Source organism: Delphinus delphis, chromosome X (genome assembly GCF_949987515.2).
Source record: "Delphinus delphis chromosome X, mDelDel1.2, whole genome shotgun sequence".
NCBI classification, from domain to species: domain Eukaryota; kingdom Metazoa; phylum Chordata; class Mammalia; order Artiodactyla; family Delphinidae; genus Delphinus; species Delphinus delphis.
The window spans coordinates 97770147-97787331 of NC_082704.1; the positions used below are offsets into that span (position 1 = coordinate 97770147).

At 38.0% G+C, this 17185-nt stretch overlaps 1 protein-coding gene across 3 annotated transcripts in view; it reads right to left on the bottom strand.

Moving 5' to 3' along the window:
* The window catches only part of DMD (dystrophin), a 2124682-nt gene that overhangs the window by 352387 nt on the left and 1755110 nt on the right, over positions 1–17185 (bottom strand). For all 3 annotated transcript variants that reach the window (XM_060001925.1, XM_060001919.1, XM_060001920.1), the window contains 2 exons: positions 4684–4804; positions 3788–4056 (listed from right to left, as the gene is read on the bottom strand). In XM_060001925.1, the coding sequence (XP_059857908.1) occupies positions 3788–4056; positions 4684–4804 (390 nt within the window). The remainder of the gene's footprint in view (positions 1–3787; positions 4057–4683; positions 4805–17185) is intronic.

Sequence of the window (17185 nt, forward strand, 5' to 3'; positions counted from 1 at the left end):
CATTCCCCATTACTACAAGGAAAGTAAGAACATTTGTATAGTCACATAAGCACTGGTGTTATTTCCAGTAAAGTGAGAAATCATGATTCTGCCCTTAAAATATTTGATAAGCAGTATGAATCATGAATTTTAAAAATAAAGAGGCATTTAAAATTTAAATTTTATTCTAGTGGTTATTCCTATGAAGCTATATTTGGAAGGGTGAGATTCTCTTAGTGAGCTGAATAGTCAATATTAACATTATGTTCCTTTCTCTTGATTTATGTACACTGTCCTAAAGATGATTACTAGTAATCACGCCATATCCATAGTGTCCCAGGACTTAGTTGTTTTATCCATTCTCCAAACCCAAAAGCCGCATTTGCTAATGAAATGAGGTAATGCTAAATCCCACAGAAACACACATTCCACAGTTACTTAAATAACAACTTCTTTAACAAATGAGATCCGAATGGAGGTGGATATTATGAGACAGTCACTGGGGTGATGAAAACAAACTGAGACGGGTATATAAAATATTCTTCTGGCTACCTGCCTAGCTATCCGTTTGGAGTTCCCTACAGCGTGGAGCCTCTGAGGGCTTAAACTGCTGAGTAGAAAAATGGGAATAGTGGTTTTCAGTACTCTTCTTCTTCTTTTCAAAGTAAGTTTTAGTTAATAGAATTCACTCCTTATAAACCACCAACACGAAAGTTTCAGAGTTTCAAATCTGGTACCACTGAGATGCAACAGAAAAAAGAGGGGTTTTCATTCCCATTGCAAAATGAAGAGGAACTACTGAAGGGAAATAAATATATATGAATTCATATAATCTATAGTTTTAAGATATGCATAAAATATTTGTACAGTACTGGTTCAGAAACCAAAATAATCTATTATGACCAGTACACACATATTCTTTTTTTTTTTTTTTTTTTTAATTTTGGTCGCACCCCGCAGTATGTGGGATCTTAGGTCTCCGACCAGGGATGGAACCCGTGCCCCGTGCACTGGAAGGCAGAGTCTTAACCACTGGACCACCGGGGAAGTCCCATAAGCTCTTTTTAAACAAACGTTTAATGTATATATGTTTTGTTATTATTGGGATCAGAATGAGGTCTTACCAATTAGGGTATATGGGAAATGAAATTCGTCTTAGGATCAAGAACAGATGAGAGAGGGGAACTGAAAAGAAGACTGCAAATAGGGTTGGGTAAGGACCAGCTGATATTTGAGCTGTTCTGCTTTTAGTTAGTTTTTGTTATTAAGTCACGCTGTATACATTCTCCATCCATATTCATTATCCTGCTAATGCTCCTGTGTGACAGATACGGCTCAGAATGCAGCCTTTATGTCTGCTCTAAAGCCTAGACATTCAGCCACTTGACTTATTAACTAATTTACTTCCTTTGGGACATTCTTTTATTTGCCATTTGGGGGAAAATTTTTCAGAATTTAGTTCCTATGTTTTTGGACAAAATTCAGTATTTTTAATGCTAAATAGGTAATACATTTCAAAACATTAATTTTTATGTACACAGAAATGTTAACCATTGCTTTAAGTACTAGACGTGGGGTCATAGAATGTCGGTGAAGATATTTTGGAAGTTATAGTCAAATTTTTCATCTCCTTTTAAATCTTCACCTACTATTATAATGAAGAGCTTTTCAATTCAACACTAGACTGTAGGCTTCATGAGGACAAAGACCGAGTCTGTTTCATTTATACCTACACGTATAGCACATTTTATAGTAGCTCACAAACAACTGTTGAGTGAAGGAATAAAAAGAAGCTGAACTGGATTCCTTATATGTTGCTGGCACTGTGCTAGGAACTGTGAATTCAAAGACGTACAGCATGATCCTTGCTCTTAGGAACCTCACTTTCTATGGAAGAAAAAAAATACAGAAGTGACTTGCCACAATATATGTGAAGTTTAAGTGTGACAATTTAAGCATGTGTGGTGACCTATGAAAGCACTGAATGAAGGGCAGTTCCTTCTGCTTGGCGGGAGTTGGGGTTGGAAGACAGGGAAAACTCTAAGGGCAGATGCCCTCTGAGTTGGGCCTTGAGGGCTGAGTGGAAGTTCACCAGGCAGATAAGGCGGGCTGATCCAAGCAGAGAGAAGAACATATGCAAAGGCAGAGAGTTATGAAAAAAGATGGCATATTTGTGTAAAGGGGGGTGTGGTCAGTGTGTCCTGAATGGCCTAGAGGACAGGAGCAACAGTCAGAAATTTAAGCCAGGGCTAGGAAGAAACAGGGCCACCTGCCCTCTGCGTTCACTGGACTTCGTCGTCAGGCAGGCAGCTTCCTGCAAAGAGTTTGGATTAGAGTTGGGAAAGAATGGAAATACAGAAATATCAATAAAGAAACGGTTCATTCATTCATTCATTAACCAAATATTCAAAATGCAGTGTTTGTGATATGCCAGCTGCACTGACTGGGGAATGGGATTTAAGGATGTATAATAAAACAACCTGACTGTATACAGGTGCTGGGGACTAGAACAGGACGTTGGTTGAAAAGAGGAAAGAAAATATAAAGGAGATATTCTGAGGTAAAATGAGCAACCAAGTGCAGTCAGTGAAAATGCAGAAGGATTTAAGGATGGACCTCAAGTTTCTAGCCTGAGCAACTTGTTGGATTATGATCCAGTAACTGAAATAGGAAACACAGAAGAAAGGGCAGGTAAAAAGGGATATCGGTAGGGGAATGGGTAAACAGGAGGACAAACGGACTTGCTTTCAGAACGGTTGCATTTCAATCCTAATGGCATATGGGTTAGCAGATCAGAAGAGATTCAGACTAGGAATTTAGATTTGTCACCATCCATGCCATTTCAAACTGGGAGCATTTATACCTTAAGAAGAGAACTGAGCTAAGGGATTTATAGAATAAAAAGCGAACTGAGCTAAGGTTAGAAACTTGGGCGTACCAACATCTGAAGGGTGGGGTACAGTTTCAGAACTGAGGAAAATAAAGGAAGAAGAAGAATGTGGATGAAACAGTATCATGAAAGCCAAGGGAGAAGAGACCTTCCAGAATGAGGGGGCTGGTAAACATGCCAAATGCAGGTGAGGATTTCACTTCTGCATTTGGATTTTGGAGGACTTTGGTTAGTTTTGACACTAGATAAATAGACAAAAGATGTTTCAAGTTGCTGGTTTTCAAAAGGATCCTCCTAAATATGTGTATTTTTTTCTTTATAAATACATTTATCATCTTTGTGCCATAAAGGAATTTAATTTTGGTCTCATGGACAGTATTGCAAATATAGAGTGATATTTCCTAATATCTGCAGTGGGCTAATCCAACTCAAAATTCTATTGTACGCATTGCCTTCTCAGGGAAGGGCAGCATTACTGGTCTCAGCTCACAGTACTGTAACTCACCCAAGGCACATAATTCAGTTAGCAAAAAGGCCCAAACCTGGACTCCTGGCTCTTGATTAAATGTTGTAGTTTTCCCTACTCTGATACTAAGAACCACAAATACACACACACATGCACATGTAAATCAGACAATTTTAGTACACCTAAGTTAACTCCCTGATAGCAAAATCAAAATGATTTTTTTGCCCTGTAACTTAATATTTCATTTTGTATTACTGAAGACAGACATGATTAGACCACTATCTTCTCTTAGAGGAAATACCATGTGCCAGAAGACTTTGAATTTGTGAAAGATTTCGAATGTTTAAGGGCCCTATTTTTAACTTGGTGAGAAGAAAATACTGCAAATGAGTTCAGATTAGAACCTGTTTTGAATCTCTCAGAGGGCCCTGAAGCCAAGCAGTAGATGGTACCTTGACTTTCTCGAGGTGATCTTGGAGGGAGTCGATGAGGAGATCGCCCACGGGCTGCCACGATCCCTTGATCACTTCGGCTTGGCGCAGTTTGAGCTCCAGCTCATCCGTTGCCTCCTGAAGTTCCTGGAGTCTTTCGAGGGCCTCATCTATTTTTCTCTGCCAGTCAGCTGAGTGCAGGTTCAATTTTTCCCACTCAGTGTTGACCTCCTCAGCCTGCTTTCGTAGGAGCCGTGTGACATTCTGGGCTTTCTCCTCAGGAGGCAGCTCTAAATTGGTAAGACAACAAGGTTTTAGGCCACATTCATTTTCGTGTTAAAAAAAAGAAAACATTGTTGAAAAGGTCACACTGGAAAAAAGAAAGAGTACACTTTAATAAGAGGCCAACCTACTGATTAATGGCTCCTTTATACTGTGGCATACATTTTGATATAGTTTAGCACATCTGAAGTCGTGTCTTCCTGAGTGAATCTGTTCTACTTTATATCAATCAGATAATCCAAGATTCATTTAAGCTATTGAGTAGAAAAACGTTAGGATGCACACCACAAGCTCTAATTTACTTCAGGCAGGCTCTTAAATTGAAAATTAGCTTGCAGTCTTTGTGACAATAAATTTCCTCCTCACAGATTATCTCTTTTGTTTCTTATTTTCTAAATGTTTCAATAATTGATCGCTAATCTCTTTCAATGTTTATTTATGAATGTGCAAACAGATTTATGCATGCTGCTTTATAATTCCTTTTTCTTTTTCAACATCAAGGTTTAATTTGAATTGATTCTATTTAACCTAGAAAAGATGAGAGCTATCCAGACACTGCCAGCAAGAATGGATGGGTCACTCTGTCACCACTGATCCTTCCATCAATATGTTATTACAGTTCCACATTCAATTACCTCTGGGCTCCTGGTAGAGTTTCTCTAGTCCTTCCAAAGGCTGCTCTGTCAGAAATATTCGTACAGTCTCGAGAGTACTCATGATTACAGGTTCTTTCGTTTTCAATTCCCTCTTGAAGGCCTGTGAAATGAGATGAAAAGAAATGCTTATGTGGCTTGTGGCATTCTTCTCAAAATTAATCCTGGGTGCTCAGAACTTGGTTACGAAATTCCCAGGTCAATTTCTATCTCCTTTATTTATAAACTGACAGTCATAAAATGATAAAGAAGGCTCGACAGATCTTTCTTTTAATTAGGAAAACACTGTGTTTGTAAAACTATTCTGGAGAGGATAGGGGAGCTTTCAAGATATGTTAACGTCCTTTAATTAAGATGAGTGATTTATTTATATAACTTGAATACCAAACTGGAAATCTGGACCTAAAGTTGTAAGATATATATTGCAAAACCCTAGCGGGGGCTTCCCTGGTGGCACAGTGGTTAAGAATCTGCCTGCCAATGCAGGGGACATGGGTTCGAGCTCTGGTCCGGGAAGATCCCACATGCCACGGAGCAACTAAGCCCGTGCGCCACAACTACTGAAGCCCGCGTGACTAGAGCCCATGCTCCGCAACAAGAGAAGCCACCACAATGAGAAGCCCACGCACTGCAACGAAGGGTAGCCCCTGCTCGCCACAACTAGAGAAAGCCCACATGCAGCAATGAAGACCAAAAAAAAAAAAAAAAAAAAAAGAGCCTAGCAGGGCTAATGAAACTCACACACACCCAAAAGAACACAACCGGTCTAATTCATAATCACCAGTTAATTCTGTCGAAATGTCTGACAATGAACATAATGATGTGTTAATAGTAAACTGATAAAAACTAATAATGAATAAACTAATAAAAAACTAAGTAAAAACTCAACGCTTTTGAAAAATACCCATTACATTTTCCATTGTGACTTCTTTGTAAACAGGAGAAATGTTTTGAGGTATACTGAAGGTAGAAATTGTGGGAACAAGTTTCTATAAAAGAGTGAGCCTAGAACAGGTGTTTTGAGGTCATCTAAATTAGTTATCAATTTTAATCTCTAATCTGTAATCTTCTTTAATACAGGGGATTAAAAGAAAAGCAAAATGCACACTTTCTGCCTTCAAGAAGTTTCTGAACCAAAAGAAGGGAGAAAACTAACACACTAGAAACAAAGAAAACAATAAAGTTCATATATAACCAAGTGCTAAGGGTTGTGAGACATCCTGAGAGGCTAGGATAAATTAACAGATATTCTGAAACCACTGAAGATAGTTATTGACCCAGATTCGGCTATCTCAGAAGGGAAGATGTTAATTAAAGTATTAAATATCACATAAATGCTAAAAGACCGGTGCAAAAACAACAGTAATAATAATTGCCCTGATCTAGGGCTTAATTATTCATATCTTTTTTTCAATTCTATCCTATTTTTAGTCATGTTGCCTATTGAATTTAAACCGTGCTCTGTTACTGGGAGAAAACTTAGCAGTATCTCCTTTAAACTTCAGATGTATCATGTCACAGGAGTGCTCTAGAAGTGGAATGTAGGACACATTTATAAATAAAATCCTAATGGTGTTCACCATTCAAAGGAATCCTGAGTCTGATACTTTGCAAAATGATTCACCTTCCAAGTTATTTACAGTTTAGTAGAGAGAGGCAAGGTTTTTGAGCCAAAATAATGAAATTCGTTAAGTGGAATATTAGGATTCAGCCTGTGGATAGGGATGTAATTTCTGTATAGTAGGATATTCTTGCACCCTTGAAATCATACAGAGTAGGTGGGCTATTTACTTTGCTTACATGTAAGGCTGATTTTCCCTCTAATATTTCATTTGTAATCTCTGTGTTTGTGTCCGTGCGTGTGCACTCACACACGCGTGAATGTATATGTGTATACATTTCCTGTATTCCTGTATTTTTTTCAAACACCTAATTTTTCTAGCTTCAAGGAAATTATTATTTTACTTTGTCTCTCCATTTGGGCTTGACAATAGGAAGCTGATACTGATATTACTAATTATAAAAATAATAATGGCTCCCTTTATTGAACTACTATGTGTCAGTGGTTAGACTAAAGACCAGAAATGCAAAGTTGAATGCAAAACAGCCCTTCCTGTGTAGGAACGTATAGTAAATAGTGGAAGAGTCGAACATGTAAATAATTTCAACACAATGTGGAAAGTGCTAGAGGCTTGCATAATATGGGAAAGGAAATTGGGAAAGGCTTCTTGGAGAAGATAGTATTCAAGAAGAATTCTAAAGCATGAACATGATGAGTTAGCCAGGGAAAAGCAGGTTAGAGGAAGAAGACGACGAAAATGCAGGTGCAAAGACAGAGGGCTAATTCAGTGCTGCATGTGCAATTATCTCAAGTAGGCTAGTGTTTCTAGAAGATAAAGTACAAAGAGAAGACATATCCAGAGATGAAGCAGGGTACTGTCCTTATCTTAAACTGTATTAGACCTTTAAGTCAGGATTTGAACCTCAACCTATGACCATATATACCCTGCTAAGAAGTCTAGGTGCTGTCTCATAGGTAATCAGGAGCCTTTGAAGGGATGTAAGCAGGGGAGTGGCATGGGCATGTGTGCGTTTCAAATAGATTTCTCTGACATTAGTACAGAGTATGTATTTGAGAAGGACAGAAATGGAATCAGAGAAAATAGGAGGCAACTGCAAGAATTCAGCGAAAGATTATGAGGATCTGAACCAGGGCAATGGTACCAGGGCAAAAAAAGAGACAGACAGAGAAAGGAAATGTTTAGAGAGTAGAGATGTGGGAATTTGGTAACCGAATAGATGCCAGAGAAGAGAAGGGGAGGAGCAAGGATGACACCTAGTTTCTAGGCTGAGTAAAGGAGTGAACGCTGGGTACAATTAAACTAAAAGTGAGGAAATAAACTCTCCTGGATTTCTCAGTACACCTATAAAAAGTTCTAGCCTCGTGAACACCTTCCCATACTATGGGAATTAGATCTGTAGTCATTTGTCTAGTTAATTTCTCTGATCCAGAGGGCCAAATGGTTATAGCCCGGAGTAGTTTCCTAGGTTAAGCTCCAAGTTGTCAGAAAGACTGGAGTAGCTATCTCTGTAGGTATTTACATTTCGAAAATATAAAGCCAAGACCTTGGAGACATTTCTAGGTTGTAAAACCTGAGACGCATGGGGCTAGCTGGCTCCTAGAGAAGTTGGAGTTGGGACTCAGGCCCATCACGTTTCCAAGGAGACCCTTTCGGGGGAGAAGACGACAATTGCTTATCTCTCCTTTATAAGCAGAGAAAAATCATTTTTTCCTGGTTACTTTCCTATGGAGCACCCACCCAGCCACTCATGTGAGAAAATTTTCATCAGATCTCACCACGTCTCCTTAGGGGTAAGGTTTGAACAGAGGGTGGAAGGTAGGGATGATAGTTACTGTAAAGTAAGTCAAGGAGATCTGTCTCTGATCCAGAACACCTCATGTGCACATTTAGCATAAAATTAATAAAGATGAATATTAAAATCCCAGGCTCCTATGAGGGGGGTCTGTATGGGGAAACAGAGTAAGAGGATGTGATATGCTCGGCTTGGAGACGTAACATTCCTTCCAGCAGGAAACAAGTTTCGAATCCAATGTTTAGGGAGAAGAAATGAGATGTAGGAGTCATTCACTCACTACGCTAATATCCACTGAGTGCCTACGATTATGCATACAGGCAAGGATTAAAATTACGTAAGCAGATGAGATTGCTCAGTGGAGTGAGAGGAAAAGAAAATTCTGGAGAACACAGATGCAAATGTAATGAGCAGACAGAGGAACTGGATCCAATGAAAGGCTGAAAAGGATTGGATAGGCGTGAAGACTGGGGGAAATAAGGAATGTAAAAGTAATGAAGAGAGAGTGAGAGTTTGAGAGGAATAAAGTGACCAAGAGTGTCCAATCATGACACAGAAGTAAAGCAAGATGAGCACTGAGAAGTGTTCATCAGACTTGGTGAGAGCCATTTCGGCGGAGGGCAGTAGCCTTGGAAACAGGTTTAGTTGAGGAGTAAGTGAGAGAAGGAGGAGGCATTTCAAATGATAACATTTCAGGGAAAAGAGGAGGACAGGACAGAGAGGATCGCAAGGCAAAGAGAGATACGTTCTTTTTAGTATGGGAATGGTTTGAACACAGACTGAAAGATGGATAAGCAACCATCCTTGTTTGCCAGGTACTAAGGACACGGAACTTTCAATGCTGAAACCAGGACAGCATCAGGCAAACCAGGACAGTTGGTCACCATAGCAGAGAAGAATATATTAAAGACCTCGGGGGAAAGTGGAGATAATTATTGGAGCAAAGTCCGTCAAATAAGGAAATGGATCTTAAAGGTCCCATCAAAGTGAAAAAGTTCAAGACACTGTTTGATGATGCAATTCCACTGTTAAAACCGAACAGCAAATAATTCAAGGCTAAGGACCACCCATCCATTGTGAGAGACCACTTGTTTGCCCCTCGAGTTGTTGCCAAGGGCTTAGCTCCACCACAGCTGCACAGTTCATTTCTTAAATATGAGTCACTGAGGATTAAGATGAATCGAAAGAAAAGACAAAGGAAGTTCTGTCGTTACAAAGACATAAGCACCATTATTTTCACATCGTTGCCAGAAATTAAGAAAACAAAGTAGATGGAAGAGAGGGTTAAGTGACTGTATCTTCAGAATTTAAGATTTAGACTAAACACACACATAAAACAACTGTAAACACCCCAGAAAAAGAGGGAGAAAAAAACTATAAATAGGAACGTCATGTTAAACATGGTTATATGAAAGGTCCTCTTCCATTTATTCATGTAATAAATTTTGAGCACCTACACTATGTACCAGACTCTGTTGTAGGCAATGGATATCGTTGGTCCTTGTAGCACGGAGTTTAAAAGAGAGAGGCTTATGTAGTAAAAATAATAACAACAAGACAACAATAAAAAAACCCCATGAAGATGTTGCATTAAAATAATGAAAAATAGATTTTTCAATATCTGATCAACTTACCATACACTGAATGTTACAACATTTTCACCACGTTTTAAAAGGAAAATGGAGCCATCTTTAAACAATGACAACATTCAACGTCAAGAGCCTTAACTCTTTGATAATTGTCTTGTTTCTCAAAAAAAGTCTATTTGAATGACACTGGGGAAAATACATACTCATATACAATACTGATTTTTGTCTCATAGATTATAATTAATATTTTAAATCAGATAGGTTGGTTCATTCATGTGCTGATGTGAAAAAGCTATCAGATATAAAGCCCTTCTCCCATACACATACAGAGTAAATCTTTACCCTAATTCGATGTCAATATTCAAATGTTAAGATATTTACTTCTTGAATCTTTTGAACAGATGAAGTTATTTTCTTTAAAACCCATCTTTTCCCCCATACCTTCTTTTTTCCCATTTTAAGATAGCCAGGCCCAAGGCTCTGAAATAGTGATGTGGAAGAATTCGAAGGAACTACTAAAGACGCAGAGTACCTCGGTGAAAAGAAAATACTATTCTATCTCACAAATGAGAAGAAGTTAGGCATACTAAACTGATAATTTTCCTTCAGCTTCTTAAGGTTCACGAAAGTAGCTGATTTGAATCGTGCACTACAGAATTACAGTAGCAGCAAATCCCAAGGTCAATCCATTTTATCGTGAAGGTTACATTGTCTGATGGATAGTATTTATACATCACAAATACTAACCAACTGGGTGACTTCACTGCTTGCTGATTCATTCATTCATTCACAAAACTTTATTTTGAATCTATTATGTATAAGGCAGTACAGATGAAGGGACCTAATCTTTGTCCTTAAGGAGTCAACAGTTTGACTGAGTAGGTATGTTTGTATAAAAGCATATTTTTATTCAATTAATGTCTTACCAATGCAAAGTAAAGTACAGATAAGTTAGGATGTACCTAAGGCCATCAGTTCGTTAGTCACTTAGAATCCAAACCCTGAAATTCTTAAGCCAGGCTGAAACTGAGTAAGAGCAAAGAACAAGTTTCCTGAATTACAAAAAATGTGGAAGACACATAAGTGGAAAATCCTAATGACCATGAAGCAAATGAGAAACTTAAAAAACCTGAAAGTAACAGAGAAGAACCAAGTCACTGTTCATTCATTTTAAGCCAGGCTGAAAGTGAGTAAGAACAAAAAAATAAAAGTTCTCTGAATTACAAAAAATTTGGAAGCCACAAAGGTGGAAAATCCTAATGGCTATGAAGCAGATCAGAAATAAAAAACCTGAAAGTGATAAAGAACCAAGTCAGTGATTCTTCTTTTTTTTTTTCTGTCTGTCCTACTTGTGGAAAAAAAAATTAGGGTGACTATTACCACAAATACCTAATAATACATAAATAGTAGCTCAGAACCATGTATAGAGGGGATGAAGGGTGAGATACTGATTTGCTTGAGATACCTCAGGGAAGAGAGGAGCAGGAAGAGAAGTCTGGGCACAGGTACAGACATCAGAGAGAGATAAGCTATGCTGCTTTCACCTAGAGACAGTGGTCCTATAACTAAGGATGTAAGTTAAAGCCCTTACCTTTCAAAACAGATCTCTTTCAACCATGTACAGTGTATAGTTTCCCCGGAGCTGAATTTTACCTATATTCCCACTGAAGTGGCAAGTCTATATCTGTGTCATTTGGACCAGAAATCTGAAGGAATGACTATACGTTATCTCCACATTTATTAGCAGAACTTTACAGGACCATCCTGAGAGGCAGACTGAAGTGGTGAAAAGAGCACTGTCCTGAGTAGCAGGACACCAAAAGTTCAAGTCTGGGCCGGGCCAAAACCTGGTTGCATGATCTAAGACAAGTCATAAAATCTCTCTGAGCCTTCCCATCCTCATTTGTAAAATGTAGAGGTTCGCTAAGTGCCTTACCTAAGTTCTAACATCCAGTTCTAAAATTCCATGATCAACACGTTTAGATCATTAATTGGCCACAGGCCTGTTACATGGTGGCAGTTTGAGATAGTCTTTCATTACTAATATTAAGAATTATAGCCATAGCTTGGCATATAGTAATCAATAAATACTGTTGAATAAATAACAGAACACCCAGGTAGAAAACCAGAGTGTGTTATATGGAGGCCAGCTGGATTTAGATGCAGTTGGTGCTCGAGGGTGGAAGCCTGGTTTCGTGAATTAAGAGAGAGAAAAAAATGAATGCTGTCTATTGGGGAAAACGGAGAGATGTTTTTCTGGGTCTACTCTTAGGTTCCAGATCCAAAGCCGAGAGTAATCTTTGAGTCACTAGGTGGATTCTCCTCAAGAGGAGGCCCTATTAACCCTGCCTTCGTAATCCTAGTGATTTCTTCTCTAGAGATGTTCACGTCCATACTTTCGGAAGCTCCATTATTGAACTGCTGCTTGGGCTTTTCCTCTAGCCTGCATTAGCTAGGAGATGAGAGAACAGACAGACTCTAAATTGGAAAATTGGGACTGACACATACGCACTACTATATATACAATAGATAACTAATAAGAATCTACTGTACAGTACAGGGCACAGGGAACTCTACTCAATACTCTGTAATGACATATATGGAAAAAGAATCTAAAAAAGGGTAGATACACGTAGATGTATAACTGATTCACTTTGCTGTACAGCAGAAACTAACACACCATTGTAAATCAATTATACCCCCAATAAAAATTTTTTAAAAACGAAAGAAAAAAAATAAAGTGATCCAACGGCGGTTAAAGTGATCTCAATAAATGGTTACTGAGTGCGCATAGGACAAGGACAGTAACACAGTCATTTCCACAAATCGATCGGTATTTTAGTTTTGTCATCCTATATTATCATTCTAGTTTCCATATTATTTCTACCTTATCTGTATGCCTCCTATATTGTTTTTACTTCTGATAAGAACGTTGCTGAAATCGTTCTCTCGCCATAATGACCTTCCTCATTTTAAGAGCCACCGTATTTATTGAGTCTCAAGCACGTCAGAAATATTTTAATGACTAACTGCTGATTTAGGGACAAACATTGCTCAATTAATTTGAAACCAAGATCATGGAAAAAGTCAAGATCCAAATGTGGTTAACTGGAGTACCAGAAATTTTGCCTCTAAGAATCTAAGACAAATTCATAGGGATTTTAGGAAGAAGGACATTTGCCAGAAGTGGCAACAAAAAAACCCAGAAAGACAAAGGGTTCACTTAATATTCATTCGACATAGTTGGTATTAGAGAAGCTATGAAAATGGGACATATGGGCTATAAAGAAAAGGTCATAATCATCTTTTTTTTTTATTGTGCTAAGAACACGTAACATGAGATCTACCCACTTAACAAAGTTTTAAGTGCATGATACAATACTGTTACCTACAGGCACTGGGTCGCACAGTAGACCTCACGAACTTACTCATTTTGCATAACTGAAAGTTTATACTTGTTGAACAACTCCACATTTCCCCCTCTCCCCAGGCCCTTGCAACCACCTCTCTACTCTCTGCTTTTATGAGTTTGACTACATCATCATCTTTAGACAAGATGAAAAAAGTTTATCTTATTTTTACTCTACTTCTGAAGAAAAGTGACGATAAGGGATCATGGTATCAGACACATCTAGCCATTGTTTCAGGTACATCTAAGCACTGTTTCAGACAGTCAACAACATGAACAACAATATTAATTTATAAGTGAGATTAAATCAATTTGAAGCAAGTTTGAAAAAGTAAATGGACATATTTCAAGCCTGAAATTATTTTTAAAAATATCTAATTTTACTGAATGAAAAAACATTTTGGAGTATCTAAGGGGGGAAATATGTTTAACAAGCTCCTGTTGAGATTTATCTTTTGGAAGTGTTTTAAACAAAAAGTTGTGTTCTCTGAGATCAAGGGCATGGGCTAGCAGAGAGTCCAGCCCGCTTGCAGATCTGTGATACCGTGGAGGAATAGTTAGTGCCCACGCAGCATCGTGCACAGCTGTTTGACTCTTAATCCTGAGGTTGAGCTGCTTCCGACAACCACTGGGGAAGTCACTTCCTACAGACAATAGTGTTGTTAAACTCTGAGCTCACCCTGAAAAATCACTGGTGAAAATTCAATCTGCTCCTAGGGTCATTTAGAGAATTAGGTATTAGGTCGTTGAGCCTAAACCCTAAATTTTGGAAATTCTTTCTGAAGCAACAGTGCAGATAAATGGATTATCAGGAAATCCTGTGAAAAATTAATTAATATCCATTCTCCAGAGGCTCGGCCAAAATTTGACATTGTCAAGTGTAAGCGGTGAATAATTTCTGAATCAGGCCATTTGTTTCTGTCTATCAACATAATCCAGAAATGGAACTCCTGTTTCTCTCCACATACACCCCACCCTCATCCATGATCATTTTGAAGTCTTTCCTGTTTCCATAAATGGCATCATCATTTCCCCATTTGTTCAAACCACAGACTTCAGAGTCATCCCTGAATCTCTGCTTTCTCTCATAGTCATACCCCATCTATCTTAAGTTCTATCAGCTCTACCTTCAAACTTTATCTTGGGCCATATAATTTTTCATCATATCTATCATTTCCATTCCAGTCCAAGCCATCATTATCTCCTTCCTAAATGACTTCAACACCCTCCTAACTTTCTCCCTGCTTTCAGTTTTGCTCCTCCTATCATCATTTCTTCACACAGCAGCCAGAGTCCATTTCTGAACACATCAATCAGATCACATCATTCCTGTCTGTGGTTCTCCAGTGATGTCTCAATACACATAGAATAAAATCCACCTCCAAACTATGGCAGAAAAGACCACATTATCTGGTCTTTGCCTCTCTCAACCACCTACCACTAAGCCCATCCTGCTATTCCTTGGGCACCCCAAACCTGTTCTTACATCTTGGCCTTTGCATTTGCTGCTCCTTCTGCCTAGAATATGCTTCACTCAAGGTCTTTGCTTGGCTCACTCACGCACACAGCCCTTTGCTCAACTATAATCTCTTTAGGTAGGCCACTACCTTTCAGTCTTTCTCTATCCTTATTTTGTTCATTTTCTCTTCACAGAACTGACCTGACATGATTTTATTTTATTGTTTTTAGTTCTTTTTTTTTTATGGCCATGCGGCACAGCTTGTGGGATCTTAGTTCCCCAGCCAGGGATCGAACCCGGGGCCGCAGCAGTGAGAGCACAGAGTCCTAACCACTGGACCGCCAGGGAATTCCCCTGACGTGATTTTATATATTAATGTATTGGCTTACTGTGTGTTTCCCTCATTAAAATTTGAAGGTCTGTGGGGGCAGAGTCTCATTTTCTTCACTACTGTACCTTCAGCCCCTGGCATAGAGTAGGCATTCAATAAATAATTACTTAAAGACTCAGTGAATTCTAGAAGTCCAAGTTATGGTACAATTTTTCCTAAAATAATTTTTTGGGGGAAATGGAAGAACACATAAAAAGATCAGGGGTTCATCTGTAATTAAACAAATGTGTGTCAAAGTGCTTTGTAAAGGCAAAGTAGTACACAAATATTATTTTAAGAGTATTTGTCAAGATATCAAAAATATTTTCACATGGTTATAAAGAGGACTGTGGTAGAGAAGTCAATTTGTAAACTATTCATAGTTTATCTTATTATAGTCATTAAACAAAAGTAGCAAATCCTAGATGACTCTGTTCTCAAGTTTTGATGATATAGCTAGTTTTCAGAAGACTTCCTCAAATGGCTAGAAATGTAGTTCTAAAAATAATTTAAAATCTTTTCTATTCAGCATTTCTAAATATGACTGCATAAAATTCCAAACTTATATGAAAGTAGCTTACTCCATTAGTGATGAAGAATCGATCACAAAGATGTCGATTTCCTCCAACCTAGTCACGCAGACATCTTAGAGGTAGATAACGAACAGTGAACTTTGCAAGGGAACCAAACTTGTTTAGAAACTCCAAGAGGCTAGGCCAATGAATGTTGGAATGAATCACTGTATCACAACCTTTTTTTGTTGTTGTTTTTCAGAGGTGATAGGGAACAATGCATTTATTTGGTAACACAGAGCTGACTTGAATCTTAACGTTCACAAATGGCACCTAAAGACATTTTCTATTTCTGTGGAAATAGAAGGATTCCTTTGATGAGGGAACTCATCAAGCTAACACACATACTAAAATGTACCCAAAGGAAGCAGGCCAGCATTGATAACAGAATTAGCTTAAATAAATGTATAATCTACAACGTGATTTCAGGATAATTTTATTGAATTTCTGAACCTCTCCCTCACTTTGTGGTGACTTCTGAGGAGACTGAACATGCATAATATAGGACCTGACAAATGAATAAGTTAACTACTTTATTCAAGCCTTTTCATTTGTCAACAGCATCCACACAATAATGGCTTTCTGTCTACTGTTTTAATAATGTATGTACTGAATACGTCCGTCTAAATCTTAACCAGAAAATCTCAGGAAGCTTTGAAGGTGTCCTTAATGGTCTCTAGGGAAGGAATTACAGAGAGTTTTAAATTGAAAGATGAAAACCGAATGACAAACACTTTCATTAGTAAAAATGCAAACAAAAAGTCATTACCTACAGTGTTCTTATAATCAAGACCTGATTTCCATTTAAATTTGGGGTGGGATGAAGAGAATTAAATAAACTCGTGGTTTACTGCAGTTCTGCTTAGAAATTCCCCACTATGATCTGCTCCTTTAAAGCTCTCTCTAGGTTAATCACAGGAGTAGACAAGTAATAAATATCACTTTAGTGACTGTTCAAGTAAAACAAAGGAAGTCAGTTTAAAAAATGTATCTGGACCAGGATAATACACACTTCATTGAAAACGAGTCAGTCTAGTGAGGCAAGTAATGAGGAACCGTAAAAGCCAGGATAATGTATTCAAAAGATATAAAAATTGGTCAGTTTATATTTGCTAAGGCACATCTGAGCTTTAATTATTTAGAATACTTCACCACATACGGAACATTATTTTATTAATTAGTCCTCAGAGCCATTCCAGTTGCAGTTGTTATGGTGCCCAGCTGGTTTGGGGAACACAGATCCACTCCCATGGGTGTAAAAAACTGCTTTGGGGAGTGAGACTGCAGTCCCCGACTACCTGTGTGGACTGTCTTATAACTTTACCTACAGCAGAGTAATTGAGATTGACTGTATATTTTTGCTTTAAGAGTACAAGACATATGATATTTTGCTATAAAACTTTATCACTAATCTGCAATGATATACTAAGAAAACATAAATGACCTCTTTTACAAGCATTCTGATTTATAGAAAAAAGTGAAAAATATTTACTTAATATTTACACTTTTGACATTTTAATGGGATTTGTATTCCCATAAAAAGCAACAACATTAATAATTTACAATAGATAGTAGGCAGGTGATTTTAAAAAAGTGACACACCAAATACATGAGGAGCAAGGGTACAATAAAAAGTGAGCCATCTTGATACCAAACAATTTATATAAACAGTCTTTGGAGCAAGAAACCCATAAAGAGCAAGACAGTTTA